The sequence below is a fragment of the Accipiter gentilis genome, chromosome 15, assembly GCF_929443795.1.
Source record: "Accipiter gentilis chromosome 15, bAccGen1.1, whole genome shotgun sequence".
NCBI lineage: Eukaryota > Metazoa > Chordata > Aves > Accipitriformes > Accipitridae > Astur > Astur gentilis.
This window is the reverse complement of record NC_064894.1, coordinates 26,098,224-26,126,223: the sequence shown is the minus strand read 5'-3', so window position 1 is coordinate 26,126,223 and position 28,000 is coordinate 26,098,224. Positions and strand designations below refer to the sequence as shown.

At 39.0% G+C, this 28,000-nt stretch overlaps 1 protein-coding gene across 1 annotated transcript; it reads left to right on the top strand.

Annotated features, from left to right (window-relative positions):
• The first annotated feature begins 2 nt into the window (after positions 1–2).
• Positions 3–27,997, top strand: ROS1 (ROS proto-oncogene 1, receptor tyrosine kinase). The gene is given in 27 exon segments (XM_049817682.1): positions 3–125; positions 1,439–1,492; positions 3,147–3,206; positions 3,891–3,921; positions 6,718–6,774; positions 7,433–7,581; positions 8,784–8,833; positions 8,835–8,935; positions 9,383–9,584; positions 10,253–10,329; positions 12,637–12,678; positions 12,681–12,755; positions 13,773–13,957; positions 15,118–15,215; positions 15,752–15,842; positions 15,845–16,265; positions 16,877–17,038; positions 17,916–17,932; positions 17,934–18,027; positions 18,532–18,614; positions 18,617–18,724; positions 19,687–19,878; positions 24,531–24,646; positions 26,188–26,402; positions 26,715–26,891; positions 27,495–27,658; positions 27,989–27,997. Coding segments are annotated over 27 exon segments (3,153 nt in total).
• Positions 27,998–28,000: the final 3 nt, after the last annotated feature.

Below are 28,000 nucleotides of genomic sequence, written 5' to 3'. Positions count from 1 at the left end.
TTATGAGGAACACTTGCATGTGGGATCTCCTGCTAAACAGACTTGCTGCTTTTTACTGTGTATGGATTTCTGCAGTGTACTGTACTTTCTCAAAAAATTGTCAGAACTTATGTACAAGTAACTCAGTAACTTTTGAAAAACCGTACTTAATCTTTTGAAACATAGATGGTTATTAGCACTGTAGGAATTTTCTGTTACATATTAGCTATTTCAAAATTATTTTAAAGAACGTATCTGAGTAAAAGCAGAGTTTCAGAACTAATTTTTAACATTTGAATTTGTGGAACTTGGTAAGGTAGAAGTCCCATTAACCAGATTGCATGGGTTTTTGTTTTATACTTACTTTATATACTTATGTTCCAACAGCTCCTGAACTGCTATAAATGCTGAAGACCCTGAGGGGTAGAGGAGAGAAAACTTCGTTCTTTCAGCTTATTCACTTTACTTATCAGTTTCTGTCTAGTTTATGACTTTTATATAAACCCAGGAAAACTGTAAGTTCACAAGAAATAGTCTGGGAAACTGTGGCTTGCCCAATTATCTTAAACTAGTTTCAGCTTCTTTTTCAAGTCATCTATGCTTTAAATTGTGGGTGTTTCTTTAAGTATTGAAGTAAGTGGTTAGATCCTTAATCTTGTGCTTTCTTAGTGTTCCTTTGAGTAGTTGAGTGGAATTTATTATTTTTCTTTCTACTGATGCATGACAAAGATAAGCAAAACCGCTCAAATCCAAACAATAGTTCTGCATTAGGCTTTCAGGAGTTACCTCCTTGTTTCTATTTGCCTGAAACATCGATATTGTTTAGAAGACCATGTACCTTTGGCCTGTAAAAAGGACATTTTGTGCCTTGGGGCTAACTGTGGAAACCTACTGCAGAGGACTATCACCTGCTCCATTTTATTTCATACATTTGTCTGACTGCATTTAGAACTATTTCTAGTTTTGCACACTTTGAATGATGTGAAAAACCAGGCACCTTAACTCAAGAGCACTTTTTGACAGGAGAGGAGGGGCGGTCACCATATGGCTGCTTAAAACCCCTTCAAAAGGAGGCCAGACAAAAGGCATTTAGCTTGAAGGAAGGTCTTCCTACTCTCAAGAGGTCAAAGCCACTTGGCTTTGTCATTTGTGCCCAACATGTTTATGAAGCATTTGTGATTGACTCAGTGAACCAGAATCAGGAGATGAGACCCAAATTTCTACTTGAGATAATTTAATTAACACCAACTGATTCTGCCAATGTCTTTGTTTGATCGTACTCTGAAATTTTTCTCAAGTGAGAAGCTATTGGTGTGTCAACAATAAATTTCTTCAAATGAGGAAACGTTAAACAAAGAAAATTTGTTTTACAAGAAACCAATGCTTTAATATATCTTAATAAAAGAATTTTGGAGGAACATTTTGACTCTTTGTAAAAATGTATGTGTTTCTCTTATAGGAAAAAGAACTTGGAATTACTAACCTTTGCAATGTTAGTGACATCACTGGAGCAGTGAGTAATGGTTTACTTTGTTAATTACTGACATTTTATGTTACTGCTGTTTCAATAAAATGGGTACAATGATCATATTGTCAAAGACTTCACATAAATGTGCACAGCTGCCTGTCTGGCGTAAGTCAGTAGGTTGTGTGCTTAGATTTTGCTCAAATTATTAACGACACAACTATCTTTTTTGTTTAAAGAAAATGTGTAAAGTATGTGGGTCTCTGCTGTGAGTCATGTTCACATTTGTGATGTACAAAGTTCATAATCACTCATTTTTGAGAAAATGAGTCAAAACTAGTGTTCTCTCCAAAATGCAAGTCATTAAGACTGTTTTATTCAGCTACCTTTGTACAGTTGTTTATTTTGTTTTCTCAGTGATTTGATGGAAGAAAACTTAAAATGACAGTTGTTGAAAATTTAGAGTTCTATAGGACTTCAAACTGTCTGTCATTGGGGGCTCTTTAGCTTAACACGAGCTTTCCGTAGGAGCATTCTTGTGAAGACTTTAGCTGATGATCTTCTAGTTCAGATTGCAAATGCAATTCAAGTTGGTGGTTATACATACTCTTTGAAGAGCAGTGGAGAATTCGGTCATCAATATTTTCCACAGAGACTAGTGAGAAGCAGCCTCTCAGCACCTGGTATCTAGGAAGGCTGGGTCATTTATGATGCTGGGATGATAAAAGGTTCTGTTGTCATGACAATACACAGCAAGGTTGACTCACTTATTTAGGTTACTGTGTATCTTTGCTCAGTGTTATCAAGTCTTACTGTTTTTTTCATGAGGTTTTGCAATGCTTGATATCAGTTTCCTGCTTCCAAAGTTGTTCCCTTCCAGCTTGCCTTTAAAAAGAAAAACGTACGTGACCATTAAGAAGTGGATGGGACAGAATAAATAAGAAAAGTCCAACATCAAATCCAAAGCACATAATATTTATTACATCTTTGAAAACTCATGGTTTTAAAGTCGATGCCTTGCCCCTTGGAGAGCGGGGGGCTTGCACTGAATGGCTTTCCACTGTGCTTGGCTGTGCTGCATACTGCATGTCTGTGACTTCTCCACAGAGAACAAGTGGTAAAATAAAGCTGGGAGAGAGGGAGCACTAGCCACATACATCACGGCTGGCTGGGTGACTCGTTCCCAGACTGTCTTACTTAGCCAGGGCTCCTTCTGCCCCTGGAGCTGTGCATCAGCCCCTTCCCAAGGCCTATGTAAAGCTGAGCACTGTCCCCCGGTGATAGTCACCCTCTGCTCAGGTGTCCTGAGTCCTTTCAGTGCTCTCGTTACATGCGAGGCTGTCAAAGTCTCTAACAGAGGTGAACAGGTAGTTGCACACCTACTGTTTTGCACAAACCAATCTCTAAGAATGATTTATTTTTTCTTCTGCTCTATATTGGATTTTTCAATGAGAAGGGCACTATACAAAACTCCCTTACAGTAGTATCCAAGTACCTACAATCTTTGGTGTATTTAATATTTTCGCTAGAGTTTAACTGCTGTAAATGCCTGTTTTATTGCTAAAGGAACAAGGATACAAAGAAGCGAAGTGACTTGGTCATGCAGAATGTTTTACCACAGCTGAATACTGAACTATTGTATCCCTTCTCTTTAAAAATGTGCTTTCAAAGTTCTTTTTAAAGCCACCCTCTGCCTTTGCAGTGCACACAGGGATGTCAGGTTTAGAATGCAATGGTGCAAATCAATTGCCCACTGGAATGTGTGAGTATTGCCTTAGCCTTGGCTCTATAGCACTTTTCTCCAGTCCATCAAGTACCTTATCCAATGGCAGATGTGGAAAACTTAACCAGAGCAGTGTTTCTATGAAAGGATGTAATGACCATATTTCTCCTCAGTACATTTATAAATTCTCTTTCAGGAAGCCAGTAATTCTTGCTGTGGGAATTACCTGTAATATCAAAAGTTTTCATTGTGTTTGTCAAAATGTGGGGACATTTTACAATTCATTAAGCTCAACCACTCACCCAGCTTTTCAGGCAGTGAGAAAGAACTAGTGCTTTCCAGTATTTTACTCTACTGGGGCCTACTGGTTGTATGCAGATGTAAATGAAGCACATGGTCTTTCCTAGCTTGATTTCTTGCTTTTACTAGACCAGACGGATGAGAATTAACACTGGTCTGGGACAACTGCCATGATAGTTTTTAAATTGCTCTTCTTTCTGGACATCTTGAACGTCTGAAGCTCATTCATCCTTGGCATCATTTTAATGTTGACTTTCTGGTTTTTCAAGTGTGGGTTTTCCTTCTTCCATTATTTCCCAGCGATAAGGTTTTGTAGCGTACTTTCACTGTAAGAAACTTTTAATTAATTGATATTATCTGTTTGAAATACTCTGTGATTATATTTATGTTAATCCTGCATTTTATTAATTTGCTTCTTGGCAGAACAAGACATAAACCAGAGCATGTGAGGTAAGTTAAATGCTATCAGATCAATACCAAAAAAGGTCACTATTTCAGTGATTACTGTGTTCACGTAGTGCTAAGAAATGCAGTGTAGATACACAAACTTATCAATCCAGGTCTAATTGTTTGTGCTCCCTAAAGCTGAAGAATGAGTTAAGTACCTGAATCCTTTCTTTCTTGCATGGTGGCTAAGGAATCTTTGCATTAAATACTGCTGTGTAGCAAAGAATATTGCTTTAAAGAAAGAAGACTAATCACACCAGTACGGAACACAGTACAGACCTATTTAAACAGCGTTCTAGGCTCTCACAGGAGTCTTGTTCTATCCAATTTTTCATTAATGCCATCAAAGATGATCCGGAGAGGGTGCTTTTTTAAGGCTAGTATGACACCAGCTTGGCGAGAAGCAGAAACAAGGAGTGGGAGCCAGAAGACAAAACACACTCTTGACTGGGTAGTGAGTCCAAATGAAGTAAAATGCAATTCAGTAAGGGGCAACATGTTGCCCTTTAGAAAGACATCTCACATGGGGAGTGCCTGGTCTGTGCTGCAGATGGACTGGCGTTTACAATAATAAGTATGAGGCAACGAAGTGCTGCTAAAGAGTGCCTTTCTGGGGCCCTTTTAGCATTAGCATATAGCGTAGGATGGGATGGGGATGAGATGATTGCAGGATTGTGTTTGGGACTGTTGAGACCTCAGTATGAAGGTTGTACCCAGACGGGAGCAACACACTTCAAGCAGGTGATGGAGGAGTTGGAGGGAATCCCAAGTAGAACACAAACCCACTGGCAAGCTGGAATTTGATTGAAAAGATTGATTTTTTTTTTTTCCTGCTTTTTAATCTGTGAAACTGTGACCATGACAAAGGTTTACAAATATGCTAAATGGTGGTTTTGGAGTGTAGGAACAGTCCAAGAAGTAACCAACTTACTTTTGTAGAAACACAGAATTACTGTGTGTGTGGGGTGGTGGTGGTGGTGGTTGTTGTTGTTGTTTTTCTTCTTGTCTGGCCACACAATATGCCAGTTAAATTCACTAACTCTACAAGGGCTTTTGCGGGATTATCTTTCTACTGGATCAGCTGGCTGACTTGACTCCCCACATGGTCAGGCAAGCACCAGGTCACTGCATGCGCAGGATCAGGCCATTGCTGTCTGCAGGGGAAAGGAGCGGGTGTAAGAGTGGGACTTTTCCTTTGGCGCTGGCTCAGCTCTGTTGTGTGACTACACCTTGGGACTGAAATCTGGTAGTATTGCTCCTGTTAGATATTACCTTTCACCTAGGAACAGGGGAATGCCACTGAACTCAGTGGGAATATTCACATGAAAGCACAGCACAATCTGGCTCATCAGGGGCATATGTATGAGGAGAATATATGAGGATTTCTTGTTCTCAGGCAGAGCAGATGGCAAATTTTCCTCAAAATTTCTAAGACTAGGAGCTTTAGTAATCCTCTTACCTCAAGCAAAAATTGGATTTATGGTTTGGACAAAGATCAGAAGAAAGAAAAATACAACAAAAAACAAATAGTCGGAAATGTCTGTGTTACATGAAGCAGAAGGTACTGTGAATCAGCATGTAATTTGGGGACATTGTCCCCTACAAACTAAACAAATCTTGGTTGTAAACGAAAGCTCCAGTGTATGGTTGATAACTGATGTCTGCTAATACCCTCATCTTTGTCTGCTAACAGTCACAATAAGTCACTTGGAAGTATTTTATTTCTCTGAATGTGAAAACATTGGAAAAAACTTTTTAAGTGCTTGCACTTGGCACTGAATGCCTAAATGTGAGATAATGTATATAGAAATATACTGCTAAGCAAGTTTTAAAATCCATCTCAGCTGCAACTGTGTTGTCTGAAATAAATAACATGCTTTATCAGTTTCCGTAGGGTGCCAGAACTGTATATCCTGGAATCATAGGAAGAGTGATTAAAAAAATTTGCTCACTTAACATAATGAATTACATCTGAATTATCTAAAGGTTAATTATCACTTGAAAGATGGCTGCTGTATGAAGCAAACTTCAAGATTTTATAGGCCAAATAAAATGCCTGCCTAGAAGAGCTCAAACCATCACTTCTCAAAAATTTTGGCTTTCCAGGAGACTCAGTCTTGCATGTCATTTTTAAGCCATTGAGACCCACCTGGAAAATGTTATTACCTCTTCTTAAGCTCTCTACCTATAAAGCAGGGTAACCCTCTATCTATGTTCCCCACCTAAACTGAAGACTCTTGGGAATTTTCTGTTCTTAGGATGTGAGTGTGGAGAACTCACTGCTCTGGGCTATTTGTTATGTTTGCAGCTTGTAGACATGACTGTACCAGACTAACAAGGAAGTGTGAGTTAGGCATGGCTGCTCTTACAAATTACTAATTTCAACTATTTTGAAAATTCACTGAAAGTACATTTGTAAGAATGTGCCTCATTCATAGGAAATACATGAAGCAGGAAATGGTGAAATCCAACATGTGGAACATATCATTAACAAGTTGAAAACCTACTTCCTAACTCCATGGTTGTCACTGAAGTCTATTTCCAACTTTAATGTATCCTGATATTTGTGCCTTCCACAAAGGGATAGTGCGTAAGGAGGAAAACCCTAATTCAGTGCCCAGTGAATTGGTGGAAAGGCTCTTGGGAAGATCTTTGGAGTGAGTTTGTGCTACTGCTATTTTTTAGAATGAATGTAATGATTTCCACAGGGTTTGTATGTACTTAAAATGTGTCTGCATAAGTCCAGGAGGAAGCGTGCCTTTACACAAAACTAACCAGTGAGTTCTATACGCTACATGGGCAGTTTCCGGTAAGTTTTGGTGTAGTGGTGCAGAGGATGCATATGGAGTTGAAGCACTACGTAAGTCTGCAAAGGGTCCTGTGTCCAATCCACAGTCTGATAAATTCAGTTTTAAGATTACAGTCTTGTTCTATTATCTGGATTTCTTTGAAAAAATAGGAATGTCTTGAGTGTTTTGATCAGAAAATTACCACTCTTCTTTTTTCTTTTAACAAATACAATGATGTTAACTCTACCTTATAGTAAAACTTTTTTTCCCTCCCTTTCATAGACTTGAGACTTTTTGAATCCAGTCCTTGACATGTCTGCTATCTCGAAATCATTGCCAAAACCTCCTGCAACTTATATGGGAATGATCGGGCCAGTACAGTGCTGTTGAAGTAGGCCCCTTGAAAATCTCTTCAGAAGTCTCCTATACTTTCTTTAGGTTTCTATTCAGCAAAATTTTACTAAGTACCTGTAACTAAAAGTACATTTACACAAGTGCAGAGTTCTAGTCACATTTGCTTACATTGAGCTTGGCCCAGTTCAGGCTTACTTATCAAACTGTCTTTAAAATGTCATGTGATTTATTCAGCAACATTTTCAATATATTCTTTTGTGTGTTTTTATTGGCTTCACAGCTTTCAGGTGTGGGGGGTAATAGGCTTTTACCTTTAAGACCCAGAGATTGCCATGAAAAGTTTTTTCTTACTGTTGTGTTGTATTTTCCCCTCAGATTACTTGAACGAGCCTAGAGCACCATTTGCATCTACTATTGGAAACCACAGTGTCACATTGGGGTGGAAGCCAGCTAACATCTCTGGGGTGAAATATATTATCCGCTGGAATTTCAGTCAGCTCCCTGGACACTGGAGGTACACAGAGGTAAAGAAGGACACTTCCTTTTACTTTGCAAGGAAACAGGTTCTTCTCTGCTCTTCATTTTATTTTAGAAAAATATTGGATAATATGTTAGGTATACAATGAGTTTTGCAAAATCATGAGTAGCACAGAGAAGCTGAGAAGTGGGCAATTATTCCCTGTTTCCCCCAACATAGAAATGAGGACCTTGACGGAAACTAGCAGGTAGCAAGTTCAAAACTAGCAAATGAAGGTATTTCCTCACACAATGTGTAGTTAAAATGTTCAGCTACTTCCTGGCACATGTGGATGTTAAATTACTAAATTTAAACTCCTAAATATTAAAATTACTAAATGGACTTTGAAAAGTGACTGGACAAATTAATGGAAGAAAAAATTGAGTTCTACTAAATGCAAAAATCAGCATTGTTTCATGTTGAGCCATGCTTATAAAATGCCAAGACTGAGAGTATTCAGGAGAAATATCACTGCAGGCTTTTTTTTTTTTATACCTTTCCCTAGAGAAATTTTTTTGGTTTTTGTCAAAGACGCAATGCTTGGCTAGATAGACCTTTGTTCTGACTCAGTACGGTTACTGTCATACTATGTTCTTTTGCATTAACTATACGCTTCTTATCTTGCCATCATCTTTTAGACCAATTTACAGAGCATGGAAAATTGGTGCTACAAATCAAAGGTGAAGATAATCTGCTAAGCAGGAAGTTCTTCTGAATTAAACATTGGTGAAATAATGGGGAACAATGACTTTAGACTGTAAATATTTTAGGGTAACTAGGAGCCTTTGGATCTTAAACCTGTAGTAAATGTATCAAGAGTTTAACCTTTGGATCTTAAACCTGTAATATATGTATCAACAGTTTAAAATACATTGCCTGTAATATGTTGTTATTTTAGGTTTTTTTACCTTATTCTTCAAATTTACTATTATATTGCATCCATCCTTCCATCCATCTGCTCATTGTTTAGATTTGGTAGTGTGTTCTGAAGAAAAGCGAAGAGAAAAAGTTCTGAAAGGATGGAAAATCAAAGCCTATGCTGAATATAACTCCCAGAATTTCCTCTTATTTAAACTTAGGATGCTGCACTTTTGTATCCTAAAATATGTATGTTGTTGTATGAGACCTCTTTTGCCCTGATAACACCCTACATAGTAGCTGCCAGATGAAGGAAGGAAAAAATGCGATTGTGTCTGTGCATTAATCTAGGTAGTTTCTGAAACTTCATATACAATCAAAGACCTTCAAGCCTTCACAGAATGCGTTTTGAGTAGTTTGGATCATTACATCTCAGCTACAGCTCCATCCTCCATCTAGTCCCAGTTACCAGACACATGCTTTTGGAGTTAATGAATTGCACTGTTAATTGCATCTTTCAGGACTGTATTAGAAACATTTAGGTTTCCTTGTTTCTTTCACAGAAAACATTAATGCTTAATCTTCAGAATGTGTATGTTGTCTGTTGGGTAGCTGCAGAAGACCAAACTAAAATACTACAGGCTTTTTTTGTTTGAACTAGGAGATTTAGGGCTGCTTCCTCCTTTTAGTTTTAAAAACATGCACAGAAATGTACGTGGTCAAAATTGTGAGGGCACATTGGACACTTTTGTGCATAATTATGCATGTGATTTTGACAGAAATAAACACATTTTCCTGTGCACTAAAAAAAGTTAATTGTTGATGAAATTTTATGCTGTCCCTAATCATATTTATTAGTATAAATGAATCAACAACTATGAAACCTAAAAATGTACCTAAAAAAATCTCTTAGGTGCCATCCCAGAGTCAGTTGTTTCTGTCTCTTGCAGCTCCTACGACAGCTCCTGCCATTAAAGATATTTAGAGTTCAAGTCCAAACACTGTTGAAGTTAGCTGGTTTCCACCACTTTTTCCGAATGAATTGATTGTTGGATATAAATTGCTCCTGACCAGTAGGAATCAAGAACTGTTGAGAGCCTCAAGAGGACATAGCTTTCAGTTCTACTCCACCTTCCCAAACAACACTTAGAGGTACAAGAAGAAAAGATAACCAACATGGCCAAGTGTGCTGTAGCACTACTTGCCCAGGTAGTGCAGGGTATGCTTAATTATCACTTCTGCACAATTATGCTGTTTTCTTATCTTCTTGCCAAAAGCAAGGGTAACTTCCTTGAGATAACGGAGTTATTCCAGATGAGTTGGCTGCTTATGTGGAAGTCAGATGGGAAGGAAGGAAAAGCAATTTGATACAGGGCCAGCAGGCTGCATCTTCTTAGCTGCTGTTTTTCATTTTTTTTAAGCTTGTGTGACATGTTTTCAGTATATTCAGGGAATGATAGAGCAGTCCTCTCTAGTCCTTTAAGCACCTGGAAAAATTTCTTCATTTTTTTAAAAACAAAGGCCTGCATTCTGCTTGCACTGGTATATACAGATCTTCCCTTGAAATGAAACCGAGTTGCTGTTCTGAGTCTGAAACTCCATTTTGATTTTTAATTTAGAAGATTCTGTTGTTGTCCCACCTTTGGGGAATTCAGATTCTGGTTGGTTTTATTTTTATTATAAATTTCCCAGAGCATTATATTTAAATAATTTCTGATAGTCAAGCACTTCTGTAGCTGCTGCCCTACTTGATAAAATGTTTCTCACGCAATCTTTCAAAAGAAACCTGCAAACCAACTTGTCTCTCTGGTTTACCGTAGGTTCAGTATTGTGGTGGTTAACGAGGTTGGTGCTGGACTCCCTGCCAAAGACAACATCGCAACCCCAGAATCCAAAGGTACAAGAGTAGCAGAGTCCTTATTGCTGTCTGTTCCTGGGGACAAAGTCACGTTTGCTGGGCTGCTGGGTACCTGGCAGAAGAGAATAGTATTTTGTCTGTAAACAGTGCATGACAAGGAGTTGTACACTGAGGAGTCAACAGCATATCAGAGAGAGTCCTGTTCTTTATCTGCAGACATTATTAGGCTACACAGCATGGTAATAACCTGAGATGCTGGCAGGGCCAAATGAAAAACACTTCAGTGGTCTGAGACAGTGATGGAGAAGACATGTTTCCATTTTCTAGATGAGATTTTAACAGCTGACAAACAAATGTATTTCTTCCAATAATATTAAATATTTAACGTGAAACTCTTGTCAAAACACCCTCAGTTATCTCATGCCAAATATGTGAAATCATATCAATTTTTGTTGCTCTTTCAAGGCTGTATTTATTTTACTATACTAACTAATTAATAATGAAAGTAATGATGCACTCTAAGTATCACTCAAAGAATTGCAGAAATATTAATTTATTGCCAGAGAAAAGTACATGTTGAGATAGAGCACAAATAAGAATGAAATCACTGTTACCAAAATGTACCTTTAGAAAAGAAAACAAAAGACGCTCCCTTCCACCTGAAGAAATCCAGTTGTCAAACACCTGGAAGCTATTCAACTCTAGCAAACTCTTTTAAGTCTGTCTCTGAATCATCAGTCTTCTGTTATTGGTTAGAGAAACTGAACTTATATCTTCTCTAGTTCTTTTTAAAATACAACTTTTTTTTTTTTTTAAATAGCTCAGACACACTGATATGTCCTTGTCTGGAGACTTTGCAGAGGTTTGCTCTAGGGTTGGCTGACCCTGAGCCATAAACATTTGTGCCATTTGTGAAATGTCCAGACTGGTACATCTGACTGTGTTCATTAAGTCAAGCCAATTACCAACCGATTAATTTAAGGTAGAAAACAAACAAACAACCCTACCACCCCCCACCCCCCCCCTCCTCCCCCCAAAAAAACCCCAAAACAACAAACCATCTTCTGAGGGTGGGGAACCATCCCACCTCCTCACCATGTAAAACACCAGTTGATTCCCCCTGAATTGCACTGGCATGCACTTTCTCTCTGTGCTAACGTGAACAGAAGCAATCCTTCCTCATGTATCACGTTCAGAAATGGTGTTACTGCATCAGATGCTGAGCTGTGTAGATCTGAGCCCTGAGCCGAGTCAGGGAAGGAATCTGATCTCTGGGCTAGATTGCAAGAAATGTTGCTGGAAAAGAGATAAGGAAGTGATATTGGCCTCTCGTACTCTGCTCTGGAGACATCATGACCAAAATGACTTGCAGTGAGTGCATCATATAAGTAAGACATGCAGGTCAATCTATGCAGATTATCTGGGAATAAATAAAGACGGCATTCGATCACAGTCCTGTGATACCCACATGAGGAAATGATATCTGATAGCAGACAGCTGCTTAAACTAGAGGGGAAAAAAAACAAAAAAGGGAAGGATTGTTTGGAAACTGAAATTAGCAAATTCAGACTTGAAATAATGCACCGCTTTTTAAAATGAAGGTAACTACCATGTGAATCAATTTAGCAGGGGATGTGCTAGATTTTCAGGGATCTGAGGTTCAGAAGCAAGACTAGCTATCTTTCCCAGAGCTATGCATAGCCCAGACAGAAGGTATGGATTTGCTGCGGAGGTTTTGATGTATGTTACTTAGGCCTGTATAAGCACAAAGTCAGCTTACGTGACCAAAGCTGCTCTCCTTGACTTTAAATCTGTGACTTTATTAAAAAAAAAAATATTAAATTTATCAACTTTGAAGGAGATCATATTATCCTGTTATCATCTTTATTTGTGAAAACTACTTGTTCCTTGAAAAAAATCACTGATCAGCATGATGAAATGCATGAAATAAACATACTTGCCTTGCTCTTCTACAGCTCTGTGGGATAATATTCTAGTTTGACTGGGTTTTTCAAAGAGGCCCAGGGGTGTTAAATATCCCACTTCAGCTTACTTACCCTCACTAGGGACTCACCACTGTTATAGGAAACAAAGGTGTGAAATTCGTGTGGTGCATTCTCACCCTGGGTGAGGAGCCAGAGGGCAATGTAATGGTGAATAACTCTGTCCACTTTCAACACTCAAAAAGTTTAAGTCTTAGTCTGTCATAGCTAGTGTAAGAATATATTCATACATGTATGTGTGTGTGTGTGTAAATTCATGTTTATTAATGATGTATCTGAGTTAGCAGCACTCTTCTCTGTGCTGCAGTCATCTATCTTAATTCTCAATTTCTCTGTTTGCTAGTTAAGGAAAAAGCAACATGGCCTTTCCTATCCAGAAGCCAGGCTTTAAGAGATACACAGATCATTTTCTTGAAGCCGCCCAGTGCCTGCAAAATGGTGTTATACACCACAACATTACAGGTAAAATCAGATCAGGCTCTATTCTTTTCTCTCAAGTACTACTTAGACCTGTGTGTTCACCAAGGACAGAATGCACCTCACCTACCCAGAGACAGTATCTAGCCTCCCGTTATAGTCAATGGGGAGAAATAGGAACTTGCAGGACATAATTTGACCTATTTGAAATGACAGGCACTGGGAAGAGATGAATTGTTCTCCCCAGTGTAGTTTTTTTCTTCACTGAATCGAGGCAGCTACTTCAGAGCTGAAGTTTTACATAGTAGGTATCTAAACCAAGATAAGATGAAGCCAAAGCAGATGTTTCCCTATGATTAATGACTGTATTTACTCAACATGAATTTGTGGAAGCGGTTCAAACTTAAGACTTAAATAATATGAAGTGTCAAAAGATACTGGCTGAAGAGTATGTTGATGTGTTAGCTAGTCTGGCGCACAGAGCTCTGTAATGATGCATTTAGTAGCCTAAGCTACCACACAACCAGGTTTTCTCAAATTACTTGCCACTCTAATATTTCTTATCTACACTGGTTCTGTATTTGGTCCTTGGAGACAATGTGGAAGTCTGAGTTTATCTACCAAAGCTCACAGAGCCACAAAGATGCCAGAGAATGAATGTTGCTCCTGACTAAATACCTTTGGTAGTACAGGGGTGGCACAGATAATGTCTAGCTTGAATTCTAGAGTGAATGATGCTTTTTGAGGAGATGCCAGTTGCATATTTGCCCCAGAAAGGGACAATCGTGTCAGTTGGTTTGCATGTTACATATCCTTTTTTTTTTGTCTGATTACCTTTCTGAAGGGTAATTGTCTATAATAATGTCACTTACATAGCAAATGGGAAAGCTTCCTTATTATCAGAAAGAAGACTAGAAATGGAAGAGAAAAAGCAGTTAACTTTTCTCAATGATGTTGGGTTGCAGATTGAAGAATACTTCTTTTTAAGGCAAGTAGAAAAAGTAACTGAAAAAAATGAAACCTATTTCTTATATTATCTGTGTGCACATCTTTCTATTTTTAGAATTTCTGTGAATGTCTATCAGCAAGTTGTCTATTTTTCTGAGGGGAATTCAGTCTGGGTGAAAGGAGCTGCAAATATGTCTGATGTATCTGACCTAATGCTCTTTTATGCTGGCTGAGGGAATATTACGTCCATCTCAGCAGACTGGTTTTACCAGAGAATATATTTTGTCATGAATGAAAAGGTAGTGCTCTAGGGCTTAATTAATTTTTTATTTAATTTGAACCATTACTGTGATTTATTTTACATGAGAAAATCTGATTTATAGATAGATATGCATGCACAAAATATAATTATAGAAACAGAATTTTTACTTTAATAATATTCATATATTTCAGAGTTTTAAAAAAGAAGAAACACTTGAATGTCAGGTCATATTTAAAGCAAACAGGCTATATGGAACTCTGTCTCCTTGTCTTATTTTTCTCCTTAGGACATAAAAATCTTTGGTTTTAACTGCTTTGTTTTTGAGACTGACTTCACACCCACCTCATGTCCAATCTAATTGACTTTGTTTCTGTTACTTGGTTCTCCATCTAGCCTCTTCAGTTCCTATTCTGCCTCAGGAAGGTGGTCAGATAACTAGTTGGTGATTATAATGCCCTTCATAACTGGCAATAGATGTTCAAGAGGGAAAGTGTTTCATACCAGTGATGGCAACTCAGATTACAACTGTTTGAACTTGACGTAAAAATGTAGATGGCAACCCTGCACTTGATTCCCTACTTACAAAACATGAATTACGGTAATAGTTGGACTTTGCATGTACCTTTGTAGTCCTCTAACACACAAAGGACTAGAAAGTTCCCCTAAATGGTTAGGGGGTGATTTTTTTTTTTTTTTTCCAATCCTCTTGCCATGTCTGACTTTTTGCTTACTGCTCAGGGAACAGGAAGCAGGAAAAGCAGTAGTGATAAAAAGATACAAATGAGCTGTAGAACAGCAGACTGATGGCACGGATTTCTGAATCCATTGCAGGTTAGAGAATTCCCAAGATATTGCTCCCAGGATCAGAAAATCACTTCCTTCCCTTCCCTGCCAGATTGTTTTCAAAGTAGAGTTTGCCTATAGCCCCCAAATTGGGCTTTTCCCTCCAGCTTAGAGGTAGGAAGTTAGGAGGATGGCTGATAGACAGCTCTTTCAGGGTAAGCTGTCGTGGATGCTTTCGTACTTGTGTACAAGAGTTATACTCGGGTGACTGACAGCTCAGGAGCCCAGAAGGACGTAGGATTGTGAGAGAGGTGTTTCATTGTCTGGTTGCCCTGAAGGAATCTCGGGTCAGCTTGTTTGCTCATTAGCAAACACCCTATGAATGCATCACCAGTTTTTCTTCTCGTTCCCCAGATACACGTCTGCCATTTAGAGAAGTGCACAGCAGCTGAAGACATCTCTCCTCTTTATGTGACATCCCCTAGGAAGGTTATAGCTGATCCCTGTAATGGGTAAGTGTCCTCCTTTGAGCACTTGGTGTCAAAGGTGCTGTAGAGCTTTTCTCTAATTTTCTTCACTTCATTAGTCATCTAGGTTCCTGTTTCAAACTCTTGCCTTACCAAAGCAAAAGTGCAATTGGCAACAAATAACAAACTACAAAACAATTGGAACAAGAGTGACACCATGCAGTGTTGTTTTCTGCATTTTCTTCCCTAGGGTGTTAGCAGAGGACATAAAGTATTTCCAATGAAGAAATTTTGTTTTCAGACATTCAGTGCTTTTATGAATATGAAGATCTATGCATTTCAAATGTCCATGCTTAACACTTGAGGTATTATGGAAGAATATTCTCCAATAATCTGGGAGCCAAATTCCCAGAAGGTAGAAAGTGATGTGCTTAATTCTCCCAGGATCTATATTAATAACACCAAAAGCATTTTCCTATTGCCTGTGTAAAGACAGGCACATCTCTGAGCTGTTAAAATATTTGTGACTCATATACAGAGGTGCACTGTAGTTATTTGGGTCTATTTTGCTCCGTGGCCAGCTGTATCTTCTGTCTCCTGGAGGATGGCATATACAGAGCAAACCTTCCACTCTTTCCTGGCACTGCCTCCACAGCTTCACCAGTAGAGAAATATCCAGCGCTCTGAGAGACTGCATGATCAGCTTCCAGTCTAAGAGACTCACTTTCTTCAACAAAACAGAACAGGCCTTTGTGTCAGGTTTTCTTGATGGTTCAGAATTTCACACAGTGCAATCACACGTGCCACTTAATGACATGGAGAGCATTGTTTATGAGGAGAACATGTTTACTGTCACAGATGGCTGGGCAGTTTTCCATGAGGAGGTCTCTCCAGTGGGGAGTTCTAGCTTCAATGAGTATGTTATTGATTGCAATTTGGCATATCCAGAGTACTTTGGCTTTGGCAACTTGTTTTTCTATGGGGCATCAACCCAGCCTTTTCCTTTACCAACTCCTCCTTGGCTTTTCACGGAGCTATTTGGATTGGACCAAGCTGTGATCAGCAGGAGACCACCTGAACACACTACTAGAAGCAGTAAGTTTAGCTGTTTCTTCCTTAAAGTCCACTCCTTCTCTTTCTAGAGTAATAACTTCCTGGTTTCCCTTTTCCTGATGCTAGGCTTTGGTGACTTCAATAGCAGATCCTGCTGGAAAAGGTAGAATTACATCAGTTTGAAAAAGATTTGCCAGTAAAATAGCTAAATTGTCTGGTTAAATTAATACAAGTTCATACTGGTAACTCATTTGTCAACTGCAAGGGATTTTAGGCAAGGCTCCATCTTAAGTGTGGTATAGAGTAGCAGTAATGTTGGTTGCTGATATCACACAGAAAATGCATACCAGAGACTTAATGACTTTTGATCAGTAACTGTGCTATGGTCTCTATCCTTTGTGCTTGTGTCTTTGAACAGCAGAAAATTACCTGGTTGGGGAAAACTTTGGTTCTTCCAACCTCACGGGGGATTGAACCACTATTCTTGGCTGGTCCCAGAGCCAGTGAGTGTAAATTTTTAATTTATCCCTCTCCTAATTCCCCTGATACTGGCATTTTTGAAACAAGTCTCCAACATACAGTTTTCTCAAAGAATGCGTATCATCTGTTACAGCCATCTACTCTGTAATAACATGATTGTTTGCATCTCACAGGTCTATCTGCTTGGCAGAACTGGACCTGTGATGTGGAACTGTCATCTCGGCACCCATCTGAGGAGGAATGGGTTGTCGCGTATGAAATGTCAGTCAGAGCTTTGTCTCCTGATGGTGAAGGGCCGTGGTTGGAGTCATTTAGAGGCACAACTTTAGAAGAAGGTGAGAATTGCTTTGTCGCCAAGGAGAAATGAAGAATGCATTACACATACAGCTTTCCACCTGGTGAGGCCCAGACTTTGGGCAAAGACTGCAAAATGAGGAGCACAAAAAGGATTGTCTTAGGAACATTGAAGAATACAGGATAAGTAAATTTGCTTTTAGTTAAAGTAGTAAGATTCTCAAACTACAATAATGGTATTATATATTATGTATTTATTATTACTACTTATATATCTTTTGTAAAGCAAATACACTACCAAACACATTATTTGATACACTATCAAATGAACAGGCATAAGAGGTATTACTCCTTTCCTCTGCTCTGTAAAGCACTTTCTATGATGAAGTGGTTTGAGCAGTGCCTTGGGGGTTAATGACAGTTTATGTGACAGTGTAGGCTTAGTAAAAGCTGAAAATCCTTGGTTTGAGCATAGATAATGGGGGAAATGGATGTGTGCACAATGTCTGAGATTTGTAGATCTTTGGAATGTTTTTTTGAAGCCTAGTTCACCCATAATAACCTATGTCTGAGGGGAAAACAGCTTTCAACTTAAGGCACTGGACTGGCACTTGAGATTAGGGGTCACTTTTGCCTGACTTGTGTAAGGCCAGGTCCAAACCCACAGTGGTATTTAAGCATCTAATAGGGTTCTAAATTGCCTTATTGTTCTGGATCTAAACCTGCCCTGAATCTCGGAGTTACTCAAATTATGTTATTTTCATGTCCATCTTTTTTGTTGATTATTCCTTAGGGCAGGGGCAGTTTTAACTGTGCTTCTGTAACTTTCCAGAAGCAGGAAATCTTGCTATTGAAATACAAATATTATACATCAATTGCTTGTTGGTGTGCACAACTGCAGTTTTCTTTCTTTATCAGCTAAAGAAGAACCTTATTATGTTGGCAGTGAGGGCTGAAGGGCTCTGGAAGCAGCAGTTGGATAGCTACGGGCCAGGAGAAATACTCTATCCTCATATAAGAAATATTGCGGGTAAATACTAAACAAACTGTATGCAGCTGCTACAGACTTGTCAGCATTTATTAGCTCTCCATAAATTTCATCAAGAGAACTGAAAGACAAGAGCTTTCACTGCAGCAGTCTAGACTTGAATGCAGTGCAGTGAAGCAACTTTACTGAGCCAAGCCTTTGTGTCCATCCTCTTCTACTTTATGGATCAAATTAATCCTTAGTGAAACCCTAGTGACATCACCACAGTTACAGCCGAGATAAAATCAACTCTCTGAACTAAATAGTTCTGTCTCCAGCATCCCAATATATATCATACATTTATAATCATCAGGGCTATATGTGTACTATATATGTACATTGTATTCTTATACAGAAGTAGCTATCTTAATGTTAATTGAGCCTAACTATTCATTTGTATTGATTTTTAAAAAACTGAAGTGTCTGGCTACTTTTTATTCTTAAAAAAAAAAGTTTTTTTATTTACACGTTTGTGAAATGCTTAGTATCTTCCCTTTTTTCTTCAAGATCTCAACTGATATAATGACAATCTTTATTGGATTAATTCCATGGGGGAAGTTCAGACCTGGTCATTGAACAAAAGAGAAGGTGTACCACTGAGAATACTTGCGTATCTTGGAATACTTACGTCAGAAATGCAAGGATGTTGGCCTTTGACTGGTTGGGTCAGTGCTTGTATGGGGATGGCAAAGCAAATATGGTAGGTATAGTTGCACTTCTTAGAAGGAAAAAAAACCCTAAAGTCAACAAGAAAGACTATAAAACAGTACTTGGAAAGATAATCCTTACTTCTTGCAACTTGAGATGCATTTGGACCTTTGCTATTGTAGTGTAGAACAAGAAGGCCTTTCTTCCCTTGTGTGATTTTCCAGAGTTATACAAAAGTTTGGGCTAAAATGTTCACTAATATTCACTAATGCAGGATGCTGAATTCCAGGTGCAAAACAGGCAAATCAAACGTGCTATCAACAGTTTTGTTGGATTCAACATTGTAAAAACAAGTGAAGATAGTGAAAATGGAGGCTGCCAAGTTGATTTCAGCTAAGAAGTAGATGGACTTTGTTTTAATCAAATCTGACACCATTTGTTTACAGAGAGATTTTTCAAGATTGGCCTCTGTACTGTGATATTTTGCATATCACTAGAGATAAAAAAATAATTACCATTGCACTTTGTACACTCTCCTATCAGGAACATTGACATGTGAATTATTTAAAAAGTATCTGACTTCAAAATTGCAGTGCTAATTTATGCAGTGCTGTCAAATTATGCCTCTCATTTCTTGTAAGTGCAAAGTGAGAAGCTGTTTTAAAAACTGGAGCTAGAAGGCCAGATTTCACACTGCTTGCACCCTCATTTACACTTGTGAATAGTGAATATGAAGTGGGTGAGAAACTCTGTCAGACAGAAGGCTGCCAAAACTGGGAAAGCAAAGGGAAGAGATATTTCAGCTTTTTCTTTTGTTAATTTCTGGCAAACATTAACTAATAATTTTGCCTTATTCTTCATCTTTATACTTTGAATGCAAAAGGTTTAGGCTTTGAAAGCCTAAGGCTTGCATAAGCTTCTGATAAACGGCTGTGGAAAAATCACTTATGTATACTCAATTGATCATGGCTGATGATTCAGGTGTGATGCTAAAAACAATTCAGTTGTCCCTAGATCTACAGAAAATCACTGCTGGGAGGCCATACGGATGTTGTGGCTTATGTTGTGTTCCTAGTGAAGGATCTAGTAGTGGATTCAGTAAATGGCTATTTGTACTGGGCCACACTGTATTCAGCAGAGAGCACAAGACTGAATGGAGAGGAGTGTCTTATATTACAAGAGCAGCTACAGTTTGCTGGTAAACAGGTGAGTGAATTTTTTATTTTATTTTACTTTATTTTTGTTTGTTTGTTTGCGGGGAGTTGTATTTTAGTGGTTAGATCTCGTGTTCATGGTTGTCAAAATTGATGTGTTATGACCATAATGATCAGAAGAATAACATGCCTTTCTTGCAATATTGTTATATCATTTTGAGAACAGGGTAAGAATTAAACCATGTAATAGCTGCACCAAAACTTTGGCCCGTAATTCTAAAGCCAGACCCTTGCAACAAAATGTGACATTAAAGATGTCCTTATGGTTGTAATGCTTCTCCTTCCCATACGTGAAATGTACTTGCTTTTGAGTCCTGTGCTTTGGGGATCTTCGAGGGTCTCCATCCCCAGCTCGCCCCTTCCCTTCCCCACCTTCTCTTTCTCCCTTGCTTGAGTCAGGGGCAGTCCTGGCCCCAGCTTGGCCCCTCTTTCTTTGCTCCAGGCTGCTAGGGAGCTCCAGAAGGCTGAGAAGAGGCTGCTGCAGAGCAGAGCATCTTCTGAGGGAGAAGGGAAGGGGGCTTCTTGAAGAGTGAGTAAAGGTTGGGGATAGTATAGGGGAAAAAAAGGGATAGGGGGTTGTTGTTTTAGCTCTGTTAGGGTGGATAATAGGTCCCATGCAGGGGTAGGCTGGTAGAGGGGAAATAGAGATGCCATTACCACCTATAGCTCACCAAAGCCCCTGCTATATGTGGGAGCCCATTAACTCTCCTTCCCTACATGGAGACTTTTTGACGTGCTCTGAGGTCCTCACAGACAACCTCTGTATCTCTGCTGACCTCTCCCATGCCTTTCTTCTCCACTCACTCCTCTCTGATGTCCTATCAAGTCTCTTAAGGCCTTGGTTCACTGCTGGCTCCTCATAGATCAATGTTGCCTTCCCCAAACCCATCCTGCCTCTGCCACCATGTGGGATTTGCCATGCTAGGGACTTGTCCTCATTCTTGCTAGGTGGGATTCAGTGTTGCCTATGCAGCGAAGGAACTCTGAGACTGAATATTCACCTCATGAAAAGATCTGCCAGGGTCTTGGCAGCTGCAGATGTTATGTCCCTTCCTCTTCCCCTTCCCATGTAGCTGGGGAGGTCAACTTGGCTATGTTATTTGCTGCAACAGCTTTCTTTAAACACAGCTCTTGCTAAAGAGAAGCCTTTGTTTTTATTCCATCTATTGTACAACCTGTGCTCCCATTTTACCTAAGGGCAGGTGCTCTATTATAGACCCTTTCTAAATTTTAGAGAACTATGTCTCTTGGTTAGCTTTGTAGCATTCCCCAGAATATTTCAATCTCCTTTCCCAAAGGAAAAGAGGCTGGTGTTTCTCTAAGGATAAAAAAAGCCAGGCCTGTTGTAGTCTCTGAAAGGCAACTAACATTCAGAAGGCCAGCTGATCTCACAGGTCTCTGTTACCTTCATGAGGGTTTGGGAAGGAGACAGGAAGCTGGTTCTGGTGTCGCACCTGCTATACTTGTAAACCTAAGTACAGAAGAACTGAAAAACGTTTGTCACATGTAGAGAGGAATGTTTGTGCTGCAAAGGGTCACTGTATTTTCCAGTACTAGCCTCACACCTCTCTGGAAGCTGGCTGCTGCGGACTGTCTTCATGGGAAGATAGATGCTGTTCAAGCTCAACAGCACGCTTACGCCTATCACATATCTTCTGGGTGATCTGTTGCAAAGGGCTGACAATTTGCAGTTTATCCTAAGCAGCAAACATCACCTTCCTTGCCCTTCTCTTTTGATTCACTACCTGTTTCTCTGAATTGCCTCATGCTAAACTCAAATTTCTTGTTCTTGTCTTCAGGAACCTTGGCGGCAATAAGACTGCTTGTCTGCTCCTGTCATTTATTTTTCCTGCACCTTTCTCTATGTCAGTGATACCAGCCTTCAACCATCCACTTATTCACACCTCCTACAAACAAACATCTCCTCTTTTGCTTCTCTGCTGCCCCTAATCTATGCACTGACTTCCTGAACTCAGCCTCCTGCTGTGATGCATACAGGAAAAAAGCCAAGTTAAAATGTCTAGATTGAGAAGTGACCAGTTATAGCTGACAGGTGTTTAATAAAATAAAACCTAAAATAAACCCACCAGAAAAAAAAGGGCAGTACAACAGTCTTTAATGGTGGAATTATTGAGCTGGTTGTTATTGTCCCACATAAAGATGCAACTATACGTTTGCACAAGTACTAATATGTATCTTCCTCACACAACGGAGTCCTTTGTCCTGAAAAGAATACCTCTTACCTCAGTATTAAAACACAGATGTAATAGTTAATAGCTGTTATCCAACAGTTCAAGCATGTTCTCTACGTAGCTGCTTCTTACTGATATTCACTAGCTGTTTTTCTGATAAAGAATTGCTGTTCAGCTGGTCAGTACAGGATTTTCAGCAGTATATAGCTGTATCCCCTTGAAATCTGAGTGATGGGAATAGAAGAGACTACTGTGGAGATGACATATTTCCTAAACAAATATAAAGGCAGAGCTTTGAAAGTCCAATTTCTTTTGCAGGGACTAGATCCTTTTATGACAATTACTTTATTTTCCAATCAGTTGTTTAGCTTAGCTGGTGCGTTTTGGCATAGCTTGATTGATTTTGGCAGAGCTACTCTGATTTATTCCAGCTTAGGATCTGGCACAGAATTTCCAAAGTACTTACTAAGTCGTTTACACTGTACAATATGCCTGGGACAAAAGCAATTTATAGAGGAGCAGCAAATTTATAGAGGAGCAGCAAACTGCGTTATATGCCTGAGGGGGCAGGACCCTCTAGGTGTGGTCTCTTAATATTTCTAGTCAAAGGGTATTTCAAGTGGCTAAATTTATGTTGCTTCTTATGCTGTTGAGTTACATTGCATAACTACAGCTACATATCGTGTCCAGACTAATACCTTTCATGAAATGGAAGAAGTTTGTCTATTTTTGAAGCATAACAGAAGGGAGGTGTTAAATTACTAACTCGCAATGATGAATAGTACAAATACTTCTTTGCCTTTTATTAATGGGGATACAGGATCAGGATAAAGAAGATGAGCGTGTCTGTGGGAAAATGTAATAGTTGCAGAAAAAAAGTGGGGCAAGGAAAGAGACCCAAACATTTAAAAAAGCAAGGTAGATTCAGGAAGATTTAATTTGTTGTTTAGCATGGGAGGGAGAATAGGTAAATGGGATAAAATATAACATGGTTGATTAAATATGCATTCAGGCACATACATACTGTAAGATATTTTTAACAGGAAAACCTACAGGAGCAATCATTCAGACCTTGATTTTCTGACATGCAATGTTAACAGAAATATGTCAAGAATGTGATTACATAAGGACCAACAGGCAACTAAGTGATATGGCATTTGCTTTCCTGTCATCATCTTCTGCAGTTTATTAATGAAGAGTTAAAAAAAAAAGTTGCTCCACTTACACCCATAATGGAAATTTAAGCTTATGGAAGAATAGATACAACTAGTGTTTGGATGAGAAGTTCGAGACCTGCTGGAAAACATGTTCAGAGAGGCCCCTAACAAACTTGCAAGCTGTGCTAATGACATGACATAAACTGAACTTGATAACATTTAGCAGACTAATTTGTGGAAGCAAATTCCGTGTTATTCACAGAGCAGTTTATTAGATGTCCAATTTCTATTATTGTTGCATATGGTATCGAATCTGTTGTTTACTGCAAAAGCAAGAAAGCTCTGTTTTGAATATTAGGTCCTATTAAAAATAAACAAAAAACCTTGCACCTACCTTAAAAGAAGATGAAATATTGAAGTAATGAACAGGAAGATTGTTTCATCCTTGCCCTGCCCTGCTCCCCCAGCCCCACCCTGACTCTTTCTTGAATAATAAATGATTTACCAAAATGTAAATTTTGAATAGAAGGCAGATTTAGATTAGATATAAGTTCTTCACTGTGAGGGTAGTGAGGCACTGGAACAGGTTGCCCTGAGTGGTTGTGGCTGCCCCATCCCTGGCAGTGTTCAAGGCCAGGTTGGATGGGGCTTGGAGCAACCTGGTCTGTGGAAGGTGTCCCTGCCCATGGTAGGGGGTTTAGAACTAGGTGATCTTTAAAGTCCCTTCCAACCCAAACCATTCTATGATTCCATGAATTTCCTGTTTAACCAAATAAGTCAATAAAAATTTTGCATGTATTTTCCATAAATAATGTAACATATTAAATATTGTATGCATAAAATCAAAGCTAGAAAACAAAGACAAAAGATCTGAAGTACTTCTTTCAAAAGGTGATTCTGACTTTCAGACTGGATATCAACCACCTCTTTCAGACAAAGGATGTTAAATTACCAGAGGTGGTGTGGAAATTTTCACAGGTAGTTCCATAAATCACTTGATACACTATTGCCATCATATGTGAAGTACTCAGATACTCCAGGGATGAACATGTGACAGGTGTTCATAAAATGCTATCTAGAAAATCATCAGCTGCTATAAATAGGTGTCCACCAAGGACCTGATTATTTTCTAGTGCTACCTCTTTTGGGGTTAGAATAAACATTCATGGTAGTAATGTTATTTTTTGTCGTTAAAGAGCTACTCATGAAGCTGTCTAGACAACAGTTATGCCTAAGGGCTTTTACCTCAGAAGTGAAGGTGAGTTCAAATTGCCATTTGGACTTTTTTTTCTTAGGTGGTTGGTTTAACTTTGGATCTCACCTGTGGTTTTCTTTACTGGCTTGTGCAAGATAGTCTATGCCTAAACCTATACAGAGCTTCTCTTTGCAAAGAAGCATAAGTGTAGCAGAGGTAAGAAAGTCTGTATTTTCTAGTTTTTGTGATACTCTTTAAAAACAATTTTTGTCCAATGCTGGGCATACTAGTTATTAATTTAACATAAACAAAAAGAAGAGCTAATGATCACAGCTAGCTGACAGCAAACTACATGTTGAGAAGGTTGTTAGCATGGTTTTACAGTGAGAGAAACACATTATGGAAGGTCAACTGAACTGAGGTCATGCTCATCAATTTTTAGACTTAGCTTTAGGAAATAATCACCATTTATTGCCTATTTTATCTTGGCATTTACAACACCTGACAGTTTTCAAGTGCCTAGAGCTGTAACTTGTTCATCTTGCACGGAGCTGAGGACATGAACTGACACCGCTTTCTCACCTGAGCAATCAGTACTCAGCAGGCTTTCCTCTTGATCATCCTGAACACGAAATAGCTGCATTATTCCTGAAAGGCAAAGTTGAAAAAACCCCCTCCAAACAAAACCATGTTTATGGGTCAGCTTGAATATATACTAAGACCTGGAGAAAAACGGTAATTTGTTCTGTAACTGCCAAGTACATGATGAGTGGTAGCTCATAAAACTATGTTTTTCCTCCTTTTCATATGGAGAGTGCCATTTTTTTCTTTTTCAAGCGTCAGATTAAACTTCTTAAACTTAATTGAACAGTATCTGTATTTGTATGTCCTCACAATGTTGCAGGCTGGCTTTGTGTGGAATCAGCTGAATTTTCTGACTGTTATTAAACTTCCTATGATTAATGGTAAACATTTACAGAATCAAAATATGTTGACTAGTTTTAGCTAGAACATGCAGCTCCATTGTGAACCAATTGGCAGACATAAATCATTGTCCCTGCGTGTCAGAATAGAGAGATTAGAAGTGATCCATCCTAATGGACCTGGTGGTATGTCAAAGCTTTTCCAAATTTGTTTTGGATAGTATGTGTCTAAGCTGAAAGACAATTCTGAGATGGCAAAATGATGCCTCTTACAACACATTTAATCTCTTACCCAGAAGATAAATTGGAACTAAAAAAGGCCTGTAAGTTTTGACATAGAAGTAACAAGACAGATTAAATCACCACTGATCCCAGTGGAGGAAAATGTTAATAGAATTTAATAAATAATGGAAGGTTATCAAGGAAACTAGCAGGGTCAAATTCATCTGGGGACCTGCTCTAGTGAAGTAGAATGAATCTCATGCTGTGAAGTAGACTCCACTGTTTCAGTGGAATTGCTGAGAGAAGGTGGGCTGATTTTTCAATTTTTCTGTATCCATGCATCAGAATATTAAGCCATTTTATAATTGCTTTCTAATGAAATCAAGGGAATGAAGGCTTTTCTTTTGCAGGTGCTCCTGCAACGTGCCACTCTGAAAAAGCGTTCAGCTTTAGAGAACTTAAAGAAAACTTTTTGAACTGTTTTTTCTGCCTCCTACATGAGTATTAAGAATTTGAATGATGAGAAACTTATCAATGTGTCAAACATTACATAAATCTCATTCTCTCTACATGTGTGTTTTCAGTTTGCTAATTTCATACATGTTTTCACAGTTGTGGTAATGCCTTTGTCGCAGAATTTGCAGCATGGAGTACTTCAGAAATATCTCAGGGTGTGCTGGAATACTACAGTGGTCGTCTGTTCTGGATTAATAGCCTTCAGTTCATTGCAACTCAAGAAGTCAATCAGAGCCTTAGCATTCCCTTCTTGCAACTAGCAGAGTTTGCAGCCTTTATCCTTGTTCACACATCACTTAAACCTTTGCCAGGTACATTATTTTATCTATACTCCTCAATAAAGGTATTCGCTGTCAGCCTGTAATTCTTCATTCTTGAAATTATTCATTTGACAGAAGATAAGAACAACAGCAACTTATTAATAAATATATCAGGTTATATCTGGATAATGTGCAATTTTAAAAGCTGGCTAAGAAATACATGGTGGTATTATTCATTGTTTCTATCTAATGACAGTTTATAGGATTTTCCACAGTACTTTAATTATTTAAGTCAGGTTTGAAAGTCTACTTATTGCTCATATTCTTTAAATTATAATTATTTCTTCCTCTCTCTATGGACAGGAATTTTTTCTTTTACACCAAAAGTGACTCCAGATTCAGTGCTAGGGTCTTCCTCCAGAATTAAAGGAAATTCTTCAAGTTTTCACATCACTTGGAGTCCCTCCACAAATGTGGAAAGGGGAACTGTCTTTTACTGTGTAAAAAGTAAAACAAAAATAAAAATCAAAAGCTCTACATGTGAGGATATTCACACAATTACTCCTTATTATCTAAATGTATTACTGCACTACTTGCTGATGTATCTATTTTTAAACAGAAATAGAGTTTTTTTTCTTCTCCAGCATTTACAAATCAGTCAAGCAACCAAAGTGAACTGTAAATATAAAGGAAACTGTCCTGTTTCTCCATCACTGAGACCAGCACAGGAGGAACATGGGCTTAGCAATAGCTCTGGGCTAGCTGCTGGGGTGTGAAGTGCCAGGCAAGGAGCTCCCAGTGCTCAAAGATGTGTGAGAGAGCCTTTCACAGTAACTCTGAGACAGAAGTGTCCTCTGAGCTACCAGTGGGCCAGCCTTTGCCTGGATGTGAAATCTAGCCTTCACCCACACTTAATTTTAGCACATTTGGCAAGCTTTACTTTAAATTCAAAGGGCAGGTTGCTAGCAGATTTCTACACAGTGCTACAGTGCCACAGGAGCTGGTGAAACAACGATTACTCACAGGAGGAGAAGCTTGGTCTTGATTTAGTTGACCAGCTTGGTGAGGGGAATTTTGGAAAACTGAAGGCCTTTAGGAGAGGGGAAAAAAATGTTTTATTTTACTCTGTATTATTTCATTCAGAGCCTTTGGAGAGTGAATGGTGCCTCCCCCGCAACCTGACAGTGCCATCCTACCGAGCTGTTTGGCTGGAACCATTTGCACTCTTTGATTTTACCAACACTCCATACACATACTGGGGCAAGGCACCAACAACATCTGTATCCCTTCGAGCCCCTCTGAAGGAGGTACTAGTATTTTAAATCCCATTCCTCACCTGTAATGGGTACTGGGACCAGGTCTATGTAAGCAAGTGAAACCCTGGAGAGGAATGAGCAGCTTTCAGGGCTAGTCAGCTGTAGGCAGAGTTGCAAGGACATGTTCCTGAGTATCTTTGGAATTATCTATTGCACACACAAATGCACACAATTGCAGTAATAGAATTTGGAACAGAAAGAGCATGACTGTTTTTTTTCATTCTGTATTTCACTGTCCCCATCCTTCTTGTTCCTCTCTTACTCTCTCTGAGCCTTTGTGCGGCTCCCTGCCCTTTTTTTCTGTCCTCCATCTCCCTGCAGGGCTCCTAATAC